General features: G+C 55.7%; 1 protein-coding gene across 3 annotated transcripts in view; it reads left to right on the top strand.

The window, feature by feature from the left end:
- Positions 1–5,880: 5,880 nt before the first annotated feature.
- The window catches only part of LOC142907152 (chromodomain-helicase-DNA-binding protein 3-like), a 45,525-nt gene continuing 27,541 nt past the window's right edge, over positions 5,881–23,864 (top strand). Inside the window, exons 1-4 of one of the 3 annotated variants that reach the window (XM_076056346.1) lie at positions 5,881–5,971; positions 8,850–8,888; positions 18,712–18,768; positions 20,934–21,042. In XM_076056346.1, the coding sequence (XP_075912461.1) occupies positions 8,861–8,888; positions 18,712–18,768; positions 20,934–21,042 (194 nt within the window). In that variant the 5' untranslated portion in view covers positions 5,881–5,971; positions 8,850–8,860. The other 2 variants (XM_076056348.1, XM_076056347.1) reach the window with 2 other exon arrangements.

Below are 23,864 nucleotides of genomic sequence, written 5' to 3'. Positions count from 1 at the left end.
ACCACTCACTCACCACTCACTCACCAGTTACTCACCACTCACCCACTCACTCACCACTCACTCACCACTCACTCACTCACTCACTCTCTCACCACTCACCACTCACCACTCACTCACCACTCACTCACCACTCACTCACACTCACTCACCACTCACTCACCACTCACCACTCACTCTCACTCACCACTCACTCACCACTCACCACTCACTCACTCACCACTCACTCACCACTCACTCACTCACTCACCACTCACCACTCACTCACCACTCACTCACCACTCACTCACTCACTCACCACTCACTCACCCCTCCTCACTCACTCACCACTCACCACTCACTCACCACTCACTCACTCACTCACACTCACTCACTCACTCACCACTCACTCACTCACCACTCACTCACCACTCACTCACCACTCACCACTCACTCACTCACTCACCACCTCCTCACCACTCACCACTCACTCACCACTCACCACTCACTCACCACTCACTCACTCACTCACCACTCACTCACCACTCACTCACTCACACTCACTCACCACTCACTCACCACTCACTCACTCACTCACCACTCACTCACCACTCACCACTCACTCACCACTCACTCACTCACCACTCACTCACCACTCACTCACTCACTCACTCACCACTCACTCACCACTCACCACTCACTCACCACTCACTCACCACTCACTCACTCACTCACCACTCACTCACCACTCACTCACCACTCACCACTCACTCACCACTCACTCACCACTCACCACTCACCTCATCCACTCACTCACCACTCACTCACCACTCACTCACTCACTCACCACTCACTCACCACTCACCACTCACCACTCACTCACTCACTCACCACTCACTCACTCACCACTCACCACTCACTCACACTCACTCACTCACTCACCACTCACCACTCACCACTCACTCACCACTCACCACTCACTCACCACTCACCACTCACTCACCACTCAGTCACTCACTTACCACTCACCACTCACTCACCACTCACCACTCACTCACCACTCACTCACCACTCACTCACCACTCACTCACTCACCACTCACTCACCACTCACTCACCACTCACCACTCACTCACCACTCACTCACCACTCACCACTCACTCACCACTCACTCACTCACACTCACCACTCACTCACTCACTCACCCACTCACTCACCACTCACCACTCACTCACCACTCACTCACCACTCACTCACCACTCACCACTCACTCACTCACCACTCACCACTCACTCACTCACTCACCACTCACCACTCACTCACCACTCACTCACTCACCACTCACCACTCACTCACTCACTCACCACTCACCACTCACTCACCACTCACCACTCACCACTCACTCACTCACTCACCACCACTCAGTCACTCACTCACCACTCACCACTCACTCACCACTCACCACTCACTCACTCACTCACCACTCACTCACCACTCACTCACTCACTCACTCACCCACTCACCACTCACTCACTCACTCACCACTCACTCACCACTCACCACTCACTCACTCACCACTCACTCACCACTCACCACTCACTCACCACTCACTCACCACTCACTCACCACTCACCACTCACTCACTCACCACTCACCACTCACTCACCACTCACTCACCACTCACCACTCACTCACCACTCACTCACCCCTCACTCACCACTCACTCACCACTCACTCACCACTCACCACTCACTCACCACTCACTCACCACTCACCACTCACTCACCACTCACTCACCACTCACTCACCACTCACTCACCACTCACCACTCACCACTCACTCACCACTCACTCACCACTCACTCACCACTCACCACTCACTCACCACTCACTCACCACTCAGTCACTCACTCACCACTCACTCACTCACTCACCACTCACTCACCACTCACTCACTCACCACTCACCACTCACTCACTCACTCACCACTCACTCACCACTCACTCACCACTCACCACTCACTCACCACTCACTCACCACTCACCACTCACTCACCACTCACCACTCACTCACCACTCACTCCTCACTCACCACTCACTCACCACTCACTCACCACTCATCACTCACTCACCACTCACCACTCAGTCACTCACTCACCACTCACCACTCACTCACCACTCACTCACTCACCACTCACCAGTCACTCACCACTCACTCACTCACCACTCACTCACTACTCACTCACCACTCACTCACCACTCACTCACCACTCGCCACTCACCACTCACTCACCACTCACTCACCACTCACCACTCACTCACTCACCACTCACCACTCACTCACCACTCACTCACCACTCACTCACTCACTCACCACTCACCACTCACTCACTCACCCACTCACTCACCACTCACCACTCACTCACCACTCACTCACTCACTCACTCACTCACTCACTCACCACTCATCACCTCACCACTCACTCACCACTCACTCACTCACCACTCACTCACTCACCACTCACTCACCACTCACTCACCACTCACCACTCACTCACCACTCACTCACCACTCACTCACTCACCACTCACTCAACACTCACCACTCACTCACTCACTCACCACTCACCACCCACTCACTCACCACTCACCACTCACCACTCACTCACCACTCACCACTCACTCACCACTCACTCACCACTCACCACTCACTCACCACTCACTCACTCACCACTCAATCACTCACTCACCACTCACTCACCACTCACTCACTCACCACTCAATCACTCACTCACCACTCACCACTCACTCACCACTCACTCACTCACTCACTCAATCACTCACCACTCAATCACTCACTCACACTCATCACCACTCACTCACCACTCACTCACTCACCACTCACCACTCCACTCACTCACTCACCACTCACCACTCACTCACTCACCACTCACCACTCACTCACCACTCACTCACCACTCACCACTCACTCACTCACCACTCACTCACTCAACACTCACTCACCACTCACTCAACACTCACTCACCACTCAGTCACTCACTCACCACTCACCACTCACTCACTCACCACTCACTCACTCACCACTCACTCACCACTCACTCACCACTCAGTCACTCACTCACCACTCACTCACCACTCACTCACCACTCACCACTCACTCACCACTCACTCACCACTCACTCACCACTCACTCACTCACCACTCACCACTCACCACTCACTCACTCACCACTCACTCACCACTCACTCAACACTCACTCACCACTCACTCACCACTCACTCACTCACTCACCACTCACCACTCACTCACCACTCACTCACCACTCACTCACTCACCACTCACTCACCACTCACTCACCACTCACTCACCACTCACCACTCACTCACCACTCACACTCACTCACCACTCACTCACTCACCACTCACTCACCACTCACCACTCACACTCACCACTCACTCACTCACCACTCACCACTCACTCACCACTCACCACTCACTCACTCACCACCACACTCACACTCACCACTCACCACTCACTCACCACTCACTCACCACTCACACTCACTCACCACCACCACCTCACTCACTCACACCACTCACTCACTCACCACTCACCACCACTCACTCACCACTCACTCACTCACTCCCACTCACCACTCACTCACCACTCACTCACTCACCACTCACTCACCACTCACTCACACCACTCACCACTCACTCACCACTCACCCACTCACCACTCACTCACCACTCACTCACCACTCACTCACACTCACCACTCACTCACATCACTCACCACTCACACACTCCACCACTCATCCACTCACTCACCACTCACCCCACCTCACTCACTCACTCACTCACCACTCACTCACTCACTCACCACTCACTCACTCACCCACTCACTCACCATCACTCACTCACCACTCACTCAACACTCACTCACTCACTCACTCACTCACCACTCACCACTCACTCACCACTCACCACTCACTCACTCACCACTCACCACTCACTCACCACTCACTCACTCTCACCACTCACTCACCACTCACTCACTCACCACTCACTCACTCACCACTCACTCACCCACTCACTCACCACTCACTCACACTCACCACTCACTCACCACTCACCACTCACCACTCAATCACTCACCACTCAATCACTCACTCACCACTCACTCACCACTCACTCACCACTCACTCACTCACCACTCACCACTCACTCACTCACCACTCACCACTCACTCACTCACCACTCACCACTCACTCACCACTCACTCACCACTCACCACTCACTCACTCACTCACCCACTCACTCACCACTCACTCACCACTCACTCAACACTCACTCACCACTCAGTCACTCACTCACCACTCACCACTCACTCACTCACCACTCACTCACTCACACTCACTCACCACTCACTCACCACTCAGTCACTCACTCACCACTCACTCACCACTCACTCACCACTCACCACTCACTCACCACTCACTCACCACTCACTCACCAGCTCACTCACTCACCACTCACCACTCACCACTCACTCACTCACCACTCACTCACCACTCACTCAACACTCACTCACCACTCACTCACCACTCACTCACTCACTCACCACTCACCACTCACTCACCACTCACTCACCACTCACTCACCACTCACCACTCACTCACCACTCACCACTCACTCACCTCACACACCACTCACCACTCACCACTCACTCACCCACTCCACTCACCACACTCACCACTCACTCACCACTCACTCACCACTCACTCACTCACCACTCACCACTCAGTCACTCACTCACCACTCACCACTCACTCACCACTCACCACTCACTCACCACTCACTCACCACTCACTCACTCACCACTCCACTCACTCACCCACTCACTCACCACTCACCACTCACTCACCACTCACCACTCACTCACCACTCACTCACTCATCACCACTCACTCACCACTCACTCACCACTCAGTCACCACTCACTCACCCACTCACCACTCACTCACTCACTCACCACTCACTCACCACTCACCACTCACTCACCACTCACTCACTCACCACTCACCACTCACTCACTCACCCACTCACCACTCACCACTCACTCACTCACCACTCACTCACCACTCACTCACCACTCACCACTCACTCACTCACTCACCACTCACCACTCAGTCACCACTCACTCACCACTCACTCACCACTCACTCACTCACCAATCACTCACTCACTCACCCACTCACTCACCACTCACTCACCACTCACCCACTCACTCACCCACTCACTCACCACTCACCACACTCACTCAACACTCACTCACTCACCCACTCACCACTCACTCACCACTCACCCACCACTCACTCACCACTCACTCACCACTCACTCACTCACCACTCACCCACCACTCACCACTCACTCACCACTCACTCACTCACCACTCACTCACTCACCACTCACCACTCACTCACTCACCACTCACTCACTCACTCACCCACTCACTCACCACTCACTCACTCACTCACCACTCACTCACTCACTCACCACTCACTCACTCACTCACCCACTCACCACTCACTCACCACTCACCCACTCACCACTCACTCACCACTCACTCACCCACTCACTCACTCACCCACTCACTCACCCTCCCACTCACCCACTCACCACTCACTCACCACTCACTCACCCACTCACTCACTCACTCACCCACTCACTCACCCTCCCACTCACCCACTCACTCACTCACTCACCCACTCACTCACCACTCACCCACCACTCACCACTCACTCACCCTCCCACTCACCCACTCACTCACCCACTCACCACTCACTCACCCACTCACTCACCCACTCACCCACTCACCACCCCCCACTATCCCCGCCCTTCCCCCCAGGTTGCTGTTGGCCCCCTCCCTCACCCCGGCCTCGTGCAGACTTCAACACTCACCACTCCTCACCAGTGTGGTGAGTCTACACTCACCACCACTCACCAACACTCACCACCACTCACCAACACTCACCACCAGTGTGGTGAGTCAACACTCACCACCACTCACCAGCGCTCACCACCACTCACCAACACTCACCAGTGTGGTGAGTCAACACTCACCAACACTCACCACCAGTGTGGTGTGTGTGAGTCAACACTCACCACCACTCACCAACACTCACCAGCATTCACCAACCCTCACCACCACTCCTCACCAGTGTGGTGAGTCTACACTCACCAACACTCACCAACACTCCTCACCAGTGTGGTGAGTGTGAGTCTACACTCACCAACACTCACCACCACTCCTCACCAGTGTGGTGAGTCTACACTCACCAACACTCACCACCACTCACCACGACTCACCACCACTCCTCACCAGTGTGGTGAGTGTGAGTCTACACTCACCACCAATCCTCACCAGTGTGGTGAGTCTACACTCACCAACACTCACCAACACTCCTCACCAGTGTGGTGAGTCTACACTCACCAACACTCACCAGCACTCACCAGTGTGGTGAGTGTGAGTCTACACTCACCAACACTCACCAACTCTCACCACCACTCCTCACCAGTGTGGTGAGTCTACACTCACCACCACTCCTCACCAGTGTGGTGAGTCTACACTCACCAACACTCACCAACACTCCTCACCAGTGTGGTGAGTCTACACTCACCAACACTCACCACCACTCCTCACCAGTGTGGTGAGTCTACACTCACCAACACTCACCAACACTCACCACCACTCCTCACCAGTGTGGTGAGTCTACACTCACCAACACTCACCACCACTCCTCACCAGTGTGGTGAGTCTACACTCACCACCACTCACCACCACTCCTCACCAGTGTGGTGAGTCGACACTCACCACCACTCACCACCACTCCTCACCAGTGTGGTGAGTCTACACTCACCACCACTCACCACCACTCCTCACCAGTGTGGTGAGTCTACACTCACCAACACTCACCACTCCTCACCAGTGTGGTGAGTCTACACTCACCACCACTCACCACCACTCCTCACCAGTGTGGTGAGTCTACACTCACCACCACTCCTCACCAGTGTGGTGAGTCTACACTCACCAACACTCACCACCACTCCTCACCAGTGTGGTGAGTCTACACTCACCAACACTCACCACCACTCCTCACCAGTGTGGTGAGTCTACACTCACCAACACTCCTCACCAGTGTGGTGAGTCTACACTCACCAACACTCACCAACACTCACCACCACTCCTCACCAGTGTGGTGAGTCTACACTCACCAACACTCACCAACACTCACCACCACTCCTCACCAGTGTGGTGAGTCTACACTCACCAACACTCACCAACACTCACCACCACTCCTCACCAGTGTGGTGAGTCTACACTCACCAACACTCCTCACCAGTGTGGTGAGTCTACACTCACCAACACTCACCAACACTCACCACCACTCACCAGTGGGGTGAGTCTACACTCACCACCACTCACCACCACTCACCACCACTCACCAGTGTGGTGAGTGTGAGTCTACACTCACCACCACTCACCACCACTCACCACCACTCCTCACCAGTGTGGTGAGTCTACACTCACCAACACTCACCAACACTCACCACCACTCCTCACCAGTGTGGTGAGTCTACACTCACCAACACTCACCAACACTCACCACCACTCCTCACCAGTGTGGTGAGTCTACACTCACCAACACTCACCAACACTCACCACCACTTCTCACCAGTGTGGTGAGTCTACACTCACCAACACTCCTCACCAGTGTGGTGAGTCTACACTCACCAACACTCACCAACACTCACCACCACTCACCAGTGGGGTGAGTCTACACTCACCACCACTCACCACCACTCACCACCACTCACCAGTGTGGTGAGTGTGAGTCTACACTCACCACCACTCCTCACCAGTGTGGTGAGTCTACACTCACCAACACTCACCACCACTCACCACCACTCCTCACCAGTGTGGTGAGTCTACACTCACCAACACTCACCACCACTCACCAGTGTGGTGAGTGTGAGTCAACACTCACCACCACTCACCACCACTCACCACCACTCACCACCACTCCTCACCAGTGTGGTGAGTGTGAGTCTACACTCACCAACACTCACCAGCACTCACCACCACTCACCACCACTCCTCAAGAGTGTGGTGAGTGTGAGTCTACACTCACCAACACTCACCAGCACTCACCACCACTCATCCCCTCACTCACCATGTGAGTGAGGGGATGAGTGGTGAGTGAGTGTGAATGTACACTCACCACCACTCACCACCACTCACCACCACTCACCATGTGAGTGGTGGTGAGTGGTGAGTGAGTGTGAGTCTACACTCACCACTCACCACCACTCACCACCACTCACCACCACTCACCATGTGAGTGAGGGGGTGAGTGGTGAGTGAGGGTGCGAGTGGTGAGTGAGTGTGAATGTACACTCACCACCACTCACCACCACTCACCACCACTCACCATGTGAGTGAGGGGGTGAGTGGTGAGTGAGTGTGAATGTACACTCACCACCACTCACCACCACTCACCACCACTCACCATGTGAGTGAGGGGGTGAGTGGTGAGTGAGTGTGAGTGTGAGTCTACACTCACCACCACTCACCACCACTCACCACCACTCACCACTCACCACCACTCACCCCCTCACTCACCATGTGAGTGAGGGTGTGAGTGGTGAGTGAGGGTGTGAGTGGTGAGTGAGTTTGAATGTACACTCACCACCACTCACCACCACTCACCATGTGACTGAGGGGGTGAGGGGTGAGTGAGTGGTGAGTGAGTGGTGAGTGAGTGGTGAGTGTGGGTGACTCTCCGTGTGTCACAGGGGTGGACGAGATGGTGGTGGACTCAAAACCAGCAGCTGGTGAGTGATCTCACCCTGTCACTCACCCTGTCACTCACCCTGTCACTCACCCCGTCACTCACCACGACACTCACCCTGTCACTTACCCTGTCACTCACCCCGTCACTCACCATGTCACTCACCCTGTCACTCACCCTGTCACTCACCACGACACTCACCCTGTCACTCACCCCGTCACTCACCACGACACTCACCCTGACACTCACCCTGTCACTCACCCTGTCACTCACCACGACACTCACCCTGTCACTCACCCTGTCACTCACCCTGTCATTCACCCTGTCACTCACCACGACACTCACCACGACACTCACCACGTCACTCACCCTGTCACTCACCACGACACTCACCCTGTCACTCACCCTGTCACTCACCCCGACACTCACCCTGTCACTCACCACGACACTCACCCTGTCACTCACCACGACACTCACCCTGTCACTCACCAAGTCACTCACCCTGTCACTCACCCTGACACTCACCACGACACTCACCCTGTCACTCACCCTGTCACTCACCACAACACTCACCCTGTCACTCACCCTGTCACTCACCCTGACACTCACCCTGTCACTCACCACGACACTCACCACGACACTCACCATGTCACTCACCACGTCACTCACCCTGTCACTCACCCTGTCACTCACCCTGTAACTCACCACGACACTCACCACGACACTCACCCTGTCACTCACCCTGTCACTCACCCTATCACTCACCACGACACTCACCCTGTCACTCACCCTGTCACTCACCCTGTCACTCACCACGACACTCACCCTGTCACTCACCCTGTCACTCACCACGACATTCACCCTGTCACTCACCCTGTCACTCACCACGTCACTCACCACGACACTCACCACGACACTCACCCTGTCACTCACCCTGTCACTCACCCTGTCACTCACCACGACACTCACCTTGTCACTCACCCTGTCACTCACCCTGTCACTCACCATGTCACTCACCCTGTCACTCACCCTGTCACTCACCCTGTAACTCACCACGTCACTCACCCTGTCACTCACCACGACACTCACCACGACACTCACCACGACACTCACCCTGTCACTCACCCCGTCACTCACCCTGTTACTCACCCCGTCACTCACCACGACACTCACCCTGTCACTCACCCTGTCACTCAACCCGTCACTCACCCTGTCACTCACCCTGTCACTCACCCTGTCACTCACCACGACACTCACCACAACACTCACCCTGTCACTCACCACGACACTCACCACGTCACTCACCCTGTCACTCACCCTGTCACTCACCACGACACTCACCCTGTCACTCACCCTGTCACTCACCCTGTCACTCACCATGTCACTCACCCTGTCACTCACCCCGTCACTCACCACGACACTCACCCTGTCACTCACCCTGTCACTCAACCCGTCACTCACCCTGTCACTCACCCTGTCACTCACCCTGTCACTCACCACGACACTCACCACAACACTCACCCTGTCACTCACCACGACACTCACCACGTCACTCACCCTGTCAGTCACCCTGTCACTCACCCTGTCACTCACCCTGTCACTCACCACGACACTCACCCTGTCACTCACCACGTCACTCACCCTGTCACTCACCACGACACTCACCACGACACTCACCCTGTCACTCACCACGACACTCACCCTGTCACTCACCCTGTCACTCACCCTGTCACTCACCACGACACTCACCCTGTCACTCACCCTGTCACTCACCCTGTCACTCACCCTGTCACTCACCCTGTCACTCACCACGACACTCACCCTGTCACTCACCCTGTCACTCACCACGACACTCACCCTGTCACTCACCACGTCACTCACCCTGTCACTCACCACGACACTCACCACGACACTCACCCTGTCACTCACCCTGTCACTCACCCTGTCAATCACCCTGTCACTCACCACGACACTCACCCTGTCACTCACCCTGTCACTCACCATGTCACTCACCCTACACTCACCCTGTCACTCACCATGTCACTCACCCTACACTCACCCTGTCACTCACCACGTCACTCACCACGACACTCACCACGACACTCACCCTGTCACTCACCCTGTCACTCACCCTGTCACTCACCACGTCACTCACCACGACACTCACCCTGTCACTCACCACAACACTCACCCTACACTCACCATGTCACTCACCCTGTCACTCACCACGACACTCACCACGACACTCACCCTGTCACTCACCACGACACTCACCCTGTCACTCACCCTGTCACTCACCCTGTCACTCACCACGACACTCACCACGACACTCACCACGACACTCACCCTGTCACTCACCCTGTCACTCACCACGACACTCACCACGACACTCACCCTGACACTCACCCTGCCACTCACCCTGTCACTCACCACGACACTCACCACGTCACTCACCCTGTCACTCACCACGACACTCACCCTGTCACTCACCCTGTCACTCACCCTGTCACTCACCACAACACTCACCACGACACTCACCCTGTCACTCACAACGACACTCACCACCTCACTCACCACGACACTCACCACGACACTCACCACGACACTCACCCTGTCACTCACCCTGTCACTCACCATGTCACTCACCCTGTCACTCACCCCGTCACTCACCCTGTCACTCACCCTGTCACTCACCACGACACTCACCCTGACACTCACCCTGTCACTCACCACGACACTCACCCTGTCACTCACCCTGTCACTCACCCTGTCACTCACCACGTCACTGACCACCTCACTCACCACGACACTCACCACGACACTCACCACGACACTCACCCTGTCACTCACCCTGTCACTCACCATTTCACTCACCCTGTCACTCACCCCGTCACTCACCCTGTCACTCACCCTGTCACTCACCACGTCACTCACCCTGTCACTCACCCTGTCACTCACCACGACACTCACCCTGTCACTCACCCTGTCACTCACCACGAAACTCACCCTGTCACTCACCCTGTCACTCACCCTGTCACTCACCCTGTCACTCACCACGACACTCACCCTGTCACTCACCCTGTCACTCACCCTGTCACTCACCACGACACTCACCCTGTCACTCACCCTGTCACTCACCACGACACTCACCCTGTCACTCACCCTGTCACTCACCCTGTCACTCACCACGACACTCACCCTGTCACTCACCCTGTCACTCACCCTGTCACTCACCACGTCACTCACCCTGTCACTCACCCTGTCACTCACCCTGTCACTCACCACGACACTCACCCTGTCACTCACCCTGTCACTCACCAGGACACTCACCACGCCACTCACCCTGTCACTCACCACGACACTCACCCTGTCACTCACCCTGTCACTCACCCTGTCACTCACCACGACACTCACCCTGTCACTCACCCTGTCACTCACCACGACACTCACCCTGTCACTCACCCTGTCACTCACCCTGTCACTCACCACGACACTCACCCTGTCACTCACCCTGTCACTCACCCTGTCACTCACCACGACACTCACCACGACACTCACCCTGTCACTCACCCTGTCACTCACCCTGTCACTCACCACGACACTCACCCTGTCACTCACCCTGTCACTCACCAGGACACTCACCACGCCACTCACCCTGTCACTCACCACGACACTCATCCTGTCACTCACCATGTCACTCACCCTGTCACTCACCACGTCACTCACCCTGTCACTCACCCTGTCACTCACCCTGTCACTCACCCTGTCACTCACCACGACACTCACCACGACACTCACCACGACACTCACCCTGTCACTCACCCTGTCACTCACCCTGTCACTCACCACGATACTCACCCTGTCACTCACCACGACACTCACCCTGTCACTCACCACGACACTCACCCTGTCACTCACCACGACACTCACCCTGTCACTCACCATGTCACTCACCCTGTCACTCACCATGTCACTCACCACGACACTCACCCTGTCACTCACCACGACACTCACCACAACACTCACCCTGTCACTCACCACGACACTCACCCTGTCACTCACCCTGTCACTCACCCTGTCACTCACCACGACACTCACCCTACACTCACACTGTCACTCACCCTGTCACTCACCACGTCACTCACCATGTCACTCACCCTGTCACTCACCATGTCACTCACCCTGTCACTCACCACGACACTCACCCTGTCACTCACCCTGTCACTCACCACGACACTCACCATGTCACTCACCCTGTCACTCACTCTGTCACTCACCACGACACTCACCCTGTCACTCACCATGTCACTCACCCTGTCACTCACCACGACACTCACCCTGTCACTCACCCTGTCACTCACCACGACACTCACCATGTCACTCACCCTGTCACTCACCCTGTTACTCACCATGTCACTCACCACGCCACTCACACTGTCACTCACCCTGTCACTCACCACGACACTCACCACGTCACTCACCACGTCACTCACCACAACACTCACCCTGTCACTCATCCTGTCACTCACCACAACACTCACCCTGTCACTCATCCTGTCACTCACCCTGTCACTCACCCTGTCACTCACCCTCACACTCACCCTGTCACTCACCCTGTCACTCACCACGACACTCACCCTGTCACTCACCCTGTCACTCACCCTGTCACTCACCCTGTCACTCACCACGACACTCACCACGACACTCACCCTGTCACTCACCCTGTCACTCACCCTGTCACTCACCACGACACTCACCCTGTCACTCACCACGACACTCACCACGACACTCACCCTGTCACTCACCACGTCACTCACCCTGTCACTCACCCTGTCACTCACCCTGTCACTCACCACGACACTCACCACGACACTCACCCTGTCACTCACCCTGTCACTCACCCTGTCACTCACCACGACACTCACCCTGTCACTCACCACGACACTCACCACGACACTCACCCTGTCACTCACCACGACACTCACCCTGTAACTCACCCTGTCACTCACCCTGACCCTCACCCTGTCACTCACCCTTTCACTCACCCTGTCACTCACCACGACACTCACCCTGTCACTCACCCTGTCACTCACCCTGTCACTCACCCTGTCACTCACCCTGTCACTCACCCTGTCACTCACCACGACACTCACCACAACACTCACCCTGTCACTCACCACGACACTCACCACGTCACTCACCCTGTCAGTCACCCTGTCACTCACCCTGTCACTCACCCTGTCACTCACCACGACACTCACCCTGTCACTCACCACGTCACTCACCCTGTCACTCACCACGACACTCACCACGACACTCACCCTGTCACTCACCACGACACTCACCCTGTCACTCACCCTGTCACTCACCCTGTCACTCACCACGACACTCACCCTGTCACTCACCCTGTCACTCACCCTGTCACTCACCCTGTCACTCACCCTGTCACTCACCACGACACTCACCCTGTCACTCACCCTGTCACTCACCACGACACTCACCCTGTCACTCACCACGTCACTCACCCTGTCACTCACCACGACACTCACCACGACACTCACCCTGTCACTCACCCTGTCACTCACCCTGTCACTCACCCTGTCACTCACCACGACACTCACCCTGTCACTCACCCTGTCACTCACCATGTCACTCACCCTACACTCACCCTGTCACTCACCATGTCACTCACCCTACACTCACCCTGTCACTCACCACGTCACTCACCACGACACTCACCACGACACTCACCCTGTCACTCACCCTGTCACTCACCCTGTCACTCACCACGTCACTCACCACGACACTCACCCTGTCACTCACCACAACACTCACCCTACACTCACCATGTCACTCACCCTGTCACTCACCACGACACTCACCACGACACTCACCCTGTCACTCACCACGACACTCACCCTGTCACTCACCCTGTCACTCACCCTGTCACTCACCACGACACTCACCACGACACTCACCACGACACTCACCCTGTCACTCACCCTGTCACTCACCACGACACTCACCACGACACTCACCCTGACACTCACCCTGCCACTCACCCTGTCACTCACCACGACACTCACCACGTCACTCACCCTGTCACTCACCACGACACTCACCCTGTCACTCACCCTGTCACTCACCCTGTCACTCACCACAACACTCACCACGACACTCACCCTGTCACTCACAACGACACTCACCACCTCACTCACCACGACACTCACCACGACACTCACCACGACACTCACCCTGTCACTCACCCTGTCACTCACCATGTCACTCACCCTGTCACTCACCCCGTCACTCACCCTGTCACTCACCCTGTCACTCACCACGACACTCACCCTGACACTCACCCTGTCACTCACCACGACACTCACCCTGTCACTCACCCTGTCACTCACCCTGTCACTCACCACGTCACTGACCACCTCACTCACCACGACACTCACCACGACACTCACCACGACACTCACCCTGTCACTCACCCTGTCACTCACCATTTCACTCACCCTGTCACTCACCCCGTCACTCACCCTGTCACTCACCCTGTCACTCACCACGTCACTCACCCTGTCACTCACCCTGTCACTCACCACGACACTCACCCTGTCACTCACCCTGTCACTCACCACGAAACTCACCCTGTCACTCACCCTGTCACTCACCCTGTCACTCACCCTGTCACTCACCACGACACTCACCCTGTCACTCACCCTGTCACTCACCCTGTCACTCACCACGACACTCACCCTGTCACTCACCCTGTCACTCACCACGACACTCACCCTGTCACTCACCCTGTCACTCACCCTGTCACTCACCACGACACTCACCCTGTCACTCACCCTGTCACTCACCCTGTCACTCACCACGTCACTCACCCTGTCACTCACCCTGTCACTCACCCTGTCACTCACCACGACACTCACCCTGTCACTCACCCTGTCACTCACCAGGACACTCACCACGCCACTCACCCTGTCACTCACCACGACACTCACCCTGTCACTCACCCTGTCACTCACCCTGTCACTCACCACGACACTCACCCTGTCACTCACCCTGTCACTCACCACGACACTCACCCTGTCACTCACCCTGTCACTCACCCTGTCACTCACCACGACACTCACCCTGTCACTCACCCTGTCACTCACCCTGTCACTCACCACGACACTCACCACGACACTCACCCTGTCACTCACCCTGTCACTCACCCTGTCACTCACCACGACACTCACCCTGTCACTCACCCTGTCACTCACCAGGACACTCACCACGCCACTCACCCTGTCACTCACCACGACACTCATCCTGTCACTCACCATGTCACTCACCCTGTCACTCACCACGTCACTCACCCTGTCACTCACCCTGTCACTCACCCTGTCACTCACCCTGTCACTCACCACGACACTCACCACGACACTCACCACGACACTCACCCTGTCACTCACCCTGTCACTCACCCTGTCACTCACCACGATACTCACCCTGTCACTCACCACGACACTCACCCTGTCACTCACCACGACACTCACCCTGTCACTCACCACGACACTCACCCTGTCACTCACCATGTCACTCACCCTGTCACTCACCATGTCACTCACCACGACACTCACCCTGTCACTCACCACGACACTCACCACAACACTCACCCTGTCACTCACCACGACACTCACCCTGTCACTCACCCTGTCACTCACCCTGTCACTCACCACGACACTCACCCTACACTCACACTGTCACTCACCCTGTCACTCACCACGTCACTCACCATGTCACTCACCCTGTCACTCACCATGTCACTCACCCTGTCACTCACCACGACACTCACCCTGTCACTCACCCTGTCACTCACCACGACACTCACCATGTCACTCACCCTGTCACTCACTCTGTCACTCACCACGACACTCACCCTGTCACTCACCATGTCACTCACCCTGTCACTCACCACGACACTCACCCTGTCACTCACCCTGTCACTCACCACGACACTCACCATGTCACTCACCCTGTCACTCACCCTGTTACTCACCATGTCACTCACCACGCCACTCACACTGTCACTCACCCTGTCACTCACCACGACACTCACCACGTCACTCACCACGTCACTCACCACAACACTCACCCTGTCACTCATCCTGTCACTCACCACAACACTCACCCTGTCACTCATCCTGTCACTCACCCTGTCACTCACCCTGTCACTCACCCTCACACTCACCCTGTCACTCACCCTGTCACTCACCACGACACTCACCCTGTCACTCACCACGTCACTCACCCTGTCACTCACCCTGTCACTCACCCTGTCACTCACCACGACACTCACCACGACACTCACCCTGTCACTCACCCTGTCACTCACCCTGTCACTCACCACGACACTCACCCTGTCACTCACCACGACACTCACCACGACACTCACCCTGTCACTCACCACGACACTCACCCTGTAACTCACCCTGTCACTCACCCTGACCCTCACCCTGTCACTCACCCTTTCACTCACCCTGTCACTCACCACGACACTCACCCTGTCACTCACCCTGTCACTCACCCTGTCACTCACCCTGTCACTCACCACGACACTCACCCTGTCACTCACCCTGTCACTCAACCTGTCACTCACCCTGTCACTCACCACGACACTCACCCTGTCACTCACCCTGTCACTCACCACGACACGCACCACAACACTCACCCTGTCACTCACCCTGTCACTCACCACGACACTCACCCTGTCACTCACCCTGTCACTCACCACGACACTCACCCTGTCACTCACCCTGTCACTCACCCTGTCACTCACCCTGACACTGATGATGTTCATGGGGTGATGATGGTGATCGTTGTGATGATGTTGATGGGGGTCATGATGTTGATGGGGGTCATGATGGTTATGTTGGTGATCGTGGTGATCGTGGTGGTGGTGGTGGTGATGTTGATGATGATGGTGTTGATGATGGTTATGTTGGTGATGATGGTGATCGTGGTGGTGGTGGTGGTGGTGGTGATGATGTTGATGGTGATGTTGATGATGATGGTGATCGTGGTGATGTTAATGATGATGATGTTGATGATGGTGGTGATGTTCATGATGGTGATCGTGGTGATGTTGATGATGATGGTGATCGTGGTGATGTTGATGATGATGGTGATCGTGGTGATGTTGGTGATGATGATGATGGTGGTGGTGGCGATGACGATGGTGATGATGTTGGTGATGATGGTGGTGATGATATTGGTGATGATGATGTTGGTGATGTTTTTGATGATGTTGGTGGTGATGATGTTGGTGATGATGATGTTGGTGATGTTGGTGATGATGTTGGTGATGATGTTGGTGATGTTTGTGGTGATGATGTTGGTGATGTTGGTGATGTTGGTGGTGACGTTGGTGATGTTGTGATGGTGATGATGTTAGTGATGATGATGATGATGTTGGTGATGTTGTTGATGATGTTGGTGGTGATGATGTTGGTGATGATGTTGTTGATGATGTTGATGATGGTGATCATGATGATGTTGGTGATGTTGGTGATGTTGGTGATGGTGATGATGATGTTGGTGGTGATGTTGTTGGTGATGATGAGGTTGGTGATGTTGGTGATGTTGGTGATGTTGTTGATGATGTTGGTGGTGATGATGTTGGTGATGATGTTGATGATGTTGATGATGATGTTGATGATGGTGATGTTGGTGATGTTGGTGGTGATGTTGGTGATGTTGTGATGGTGATGATGTTAGTAATGATGATGATGTTGGTGATGTTGTTGATGATGTTGGTGATGTTGTTGATGGTGATGTTGGTGGTGATGTTCGTGGTGATTTTGGTGATGCAGATGTGGAGCTACACAAACCACGTTTCATGTTCAATATTGCGGATGGAGGATTCACAGGTAGGGTGCCCATCATCATCATCATCATCACCATCATCACCATCATCACCATCATCATCACCATCATCACCATCACCACCATCATCATCACCATCATCATCATCACCATCATCACCATCATCACCATCATCGCCACCATCATCACCATCACCGCCATCATCACCACCATCATTACCATCACCATCATCATCACCATCATCACCATCACCACCATCATCACCATCGCCATCACCATCAGCATCATCACCATCAGCATCATCACCATCATCATCACCATCATCACCATCATAATCACCATCACCTCCATCATCACCACCATCATCACCATCGCCATCATCACCATCATCACCATCATCATCTCCATCATCATCGCCATCATCACCGCCATCATCACCATCATCACCGCCATCATCACCATCATCATCACCATCATCACCATGATCATCACCATCATCACCATCATCATCACCATCATCATCACCATCATCATCGCCATCATCACCGCCATCATCACCATCATCAACGCCATCATCACCATCATCACCGCCATCATCACCATCATCATCACCATCATCATCACCATCATCATCACCATCATCACCATCATCACCATCACCGCCATCATCACCATCACCACCATCACCATCATCACCATCATCACCATCACCACCATCACCATCATCACCACCATCATCATCATCACCATCATCACCAACATCATCACCATCATCACCAACATCATCACCATCATCATCACCATCATCATCACCATCATCATCACCATCATCACCATTATCACCATCATCACCATTATCACCATCACCACCATCACCACCATCACCACCATCATCACCATCATCATCACCATCATCACTATCATCATTATCACCACCATCAACCCCATCACCACCACCATCACCTACTGACAGCACTTGCCCCTACAGCCTGCTAGAGTCTACACGGGGGACCTTTGTCTGTGCGTAGGTGCTGCTACTCGCTACTACTGACAGCACTTGCCCCTACAGCCTGCTAGAGGCTACACGGGGGACCTTTGTCTGTGTGTAGTTGCTTGCTAACAGCACTTGCCCCTCGAGGCTACCTGGGGCACCTTTGTCTGTGTGTGTGTAGGTGCTACTACTCCTGACAGCACTTGCCCCTGGAGGCTACCTGGGCCACCTTTGTCTGTGTGTCTGTGGCCAGAGCTTCACACGCTACTCCTGACAGCACTTGCCTCTAGAGGCTACCTGGGCCACCTTTGTCTGTGTGTGTGTCTGTGGCCAGAGCTTCACACGCTGTTCCTGACAGCACTTGCCCCTAGAGGCTACCTGGGCCACCTTTGTCTGTGTGTAGGTGCAGCTACTCCTGACAGCACTTGCCCCTGGAGGCTACCTGGGCCACCTTTGTCTGTGTGTAGGTGCTGCTACTCCTGACAGCACTTGCCCCTACAGCCTGCCAGAGGCTACCTGGGGGAGCTTTGTCTGTGTGTAGGTGCTGCTACTCGCTACTACTCACAGCACTTGCCCCTGGAGGCTACCTGGGCCACCTTTGTCTATGTGTAGGTGCTGCTGCTACTCACAGCACTTGCCCCTGGAGGCTACCTGGGCCACCTTTGTCTGTGTCTGTGGCCAGAGCTTCACACGCTACTCCTGACATCACTTGCCCCTACAGCCTGCCAGAGGCTACCTGGGGGAGCTTTGTCTGTGTGTAGGTGCTGCTGCTACTCACAGCACTTGCCCCTGGAGGCTACCTGGGCCACCTTTGTCTGTGTGTGTGTCTGTGGCCAGAGCTTCACACGCTACTCCTGACAGCACTTGCCCCTGGAGGCTACCTGGGCCACCTTTGTCTGTGTGTGTGTCTGTGGCCAGAGCTTCACACGCTACTCCTGACAGCACTTGCCCCTGGAGGCTACCTGGGCCACCTTTGTCTGTGTCTGTGGCCAGAGCTTCACACGCTACTCCTGACAGCACTTGCCCCTGGAGGCTACCTGGGCCACCTTTGTCTGTGTCTGTGGCCAGAGCTTCACACGCTACTCCTGACAGCACTTGCCCCTGGAGGCTACCTGGGCCACCTTTGTCTGTGTCTGTGGCCAGAGCTTCACACGCTACTCCTGACAGCACTTGCCCCTGGAGGCTACCTGGGCCACCTTTGTCTGTGTCTGTGGCCAGAGCTTCACACGCTGTGGCAGAACGAGGAGAGGGCTGCGTCGTCCTCCAGACGTCCGGACGACGTCTGGCACCGTCGCCACGACTACTGGCTCCTGGCTGGCATCGTCACGTATCCACCCGTGCCACCACAGCCACCCGTGCCACCACCAACACCCGTGCCACCACCACCCGTGCCACCAGTGACCTGTGCCATCACAGCCACCCGTGCCACCACAGCCACCCGTGCCACCACAGTGACCCGTGCCACCACAGCCACCCGTGCCACCACAGTGACCCGTGCCACCACAGTGACCCGTACCACCACAGTGACCTGTGCTACCACCACCCGTGCCACCACAGTGACCCGTGCCACCACCAACACCTGTGCCACCACAGCCACCCGTGCCACCACAGCCACCCGTGCCACCACCAACACCTGTGCCACCACAGCCACCCGTGCCACCACAGCCACCCGTGCCACCACAGCCACCCGTGCCACCACAGCTACCCGTGCCACCACAGCCACCCGTGCCACCACAACCACCCGTGCCACCACAGCCACCCGTGCCACCACAGCTATCCGTGCCACCACAGCCACCCGTGCCACCACTGCGACCCGTTCCACCACAGCTACCCGTGCCACCACAGCCACCCGTGCCACCACAGCCACCCGTGCCAGCACAACCACCCGTGCCACCACAGCCACCCGTGCCACCACAGCCACCCGTGCCACCACCACCCGTGCCACCACCACCCGTGCCATCACATCACAGCCACCCGTGCCACGACCACCCGTGCCACCACAGCTACCCGTGCCACCACAGCCACCCGTGCCATCGCAGCCACCCGTGCCAACACAGTGACCCGTGCCACCACAGCGACCCGTGCCACCACAGCCACCCGTGCCACCACAGCCACCCGTGCCACCACCAACACCCGTGCCACCACAGCCACCCGTGCCACCACAGCCACCCGTTCCAGCACACCCACCGTGCCACCACAATGACCCGTGCCATCACAGGAACCCGTGCCACCACAGCCACCCGTGCCACCACAGTGACCCGTTCCACCAGTGACCCGTGCCACCACAGCCACCCGTGCCACCACAGCCACCCGTGCCACCAGTGACCCGTGCCACCACAGCCACCCGTGCCACCACAGTGACCCGTTCCACCAGTGACCCGTGCCACCACCACCCGTGCCACCACCACCCGTGCCACCACCACCCGTGCCACCACAGTGATCCGTGCCACCACAGTGACGCATGCCACCACCACCCGTGCCACCACAGCCACCCGTGCCACCACAGCCACCCGTGCCACCACAGCCACCCGTGCCACCACAGCAACCCGTGCCTCCACTGCGACCCGTGCCACCACAGCCACCCGTGCCACCACAGCCACCCGTGCCATCACAGCCACCCGTGCCAACACAGTGACCCGTGCCACCACTGCGACCCGTGCCACCACAGCGACCCGTGCCACCACAGCCACCCGTGCCATCACAGCCACCCGTGCCAACACAGTGACCCGTGCCACCACTGCGACCCGTGCCACCACAGTGACCCGTTCCACCAGTGACCCGTGCCATTACTGCGACCCGTGCCACCACAGCCACCCGTGCCACCAGTGACCCGTGCCACCACAGCCAGTACACACAGTGTACACACACACACGGTGTACACACACACACAGTGTACACACACACACAGTGTACACACACACAGTGTACACACACACACACACACAGTGTACACACAGTGTACACACACACACAGTGTACACACACACACACACAGTGACTCACACACACAGTGTACACAGTGTACACACACAGTGTACACACACACAGTGACACACACACAGTGTACACACACACACACAGTGACACACACACAGTGTACGCACACACACAGTGTACACAGTGTGCGCACATACACACAGTGTACACACACAGTGTACACACACAGTGTACACACAAACACAGTGTACACACACACACAGTGTACACACACACAGTGTACACACACACACACACAGTGTACACACACACACACACACAGTGTACACACAGTGTACACACACACACAGTGTACACACACACACACACAGTGTACATACAGTGTACACACACACACAGTGTACACACACACACACACAGTGACTCACACACACAGTGTACACAGTGTACACACACAGTGTACACACACACAGTGACACACACACAGTGTACACACACACACAGTGACACACACACAGTGTACGCACACACACAGTGTACACAGTGTGCGCACATACACACAGTGTACACACACAGTGTACACACACACACAGTGTACACACACCCACAGTGTACACACAGTGTACACACACACAGTGTACACACACACACACAGAGTACACACACAGTGTACACACACACAGTGTACACACACAGTGTACACACACACAGTGTACACACACAGTGTACACACAGTGACACACACGCAGTGTACACCCAGTGACACACAGTGTACACCCAGTGACACACAGTGTACACACACACACAATGTACACACACACACAGTGTACACACACACACACAGTGTACACACACACACACAGTGTACACACACACACACAGTGTACACACACACAGTGTACACACACACAGTGTACACATACACACACTGTGTACACACACACTGTGTACACACACACACACACAGTGTACACACACACACACAGTGTACACTGTGTGTACACTGTGTGTGTGTACACACACACACAGTGTACACACACACACACACAGTGTACACACACACACAGTGTACACACACACAGTGTACACACACACACACAGTGTACACACACACACACACAGTGTACACACAGTGTACACACACACACAGTGTACACACACACACACACAGTGACTCACACACACAGTGTACACAGTGTACACACACAGTGT

This window comes from Petromyzon marinus, chromosome 75 (genome assembly GCF_048934315.1).
Source record: "Petromyzon marinus isolate PM22_M1 ecotype Great Lakes invasive population chromosome 75, UKy_Petmar_22M1.pri1.0, whole genome shotgun sequence".
Lineage (NCBI taxonomy): Eukaryota > Metazoa > Chordata > Hyperoartia > Petromyzontiformes > Petromyzontidae > Petromyzon > Petromyzon marinus.
Note: the sequence above shows the minus strand (reverse complement) of the source record. Positions and strands in the feature narration are given on the sequence as shown.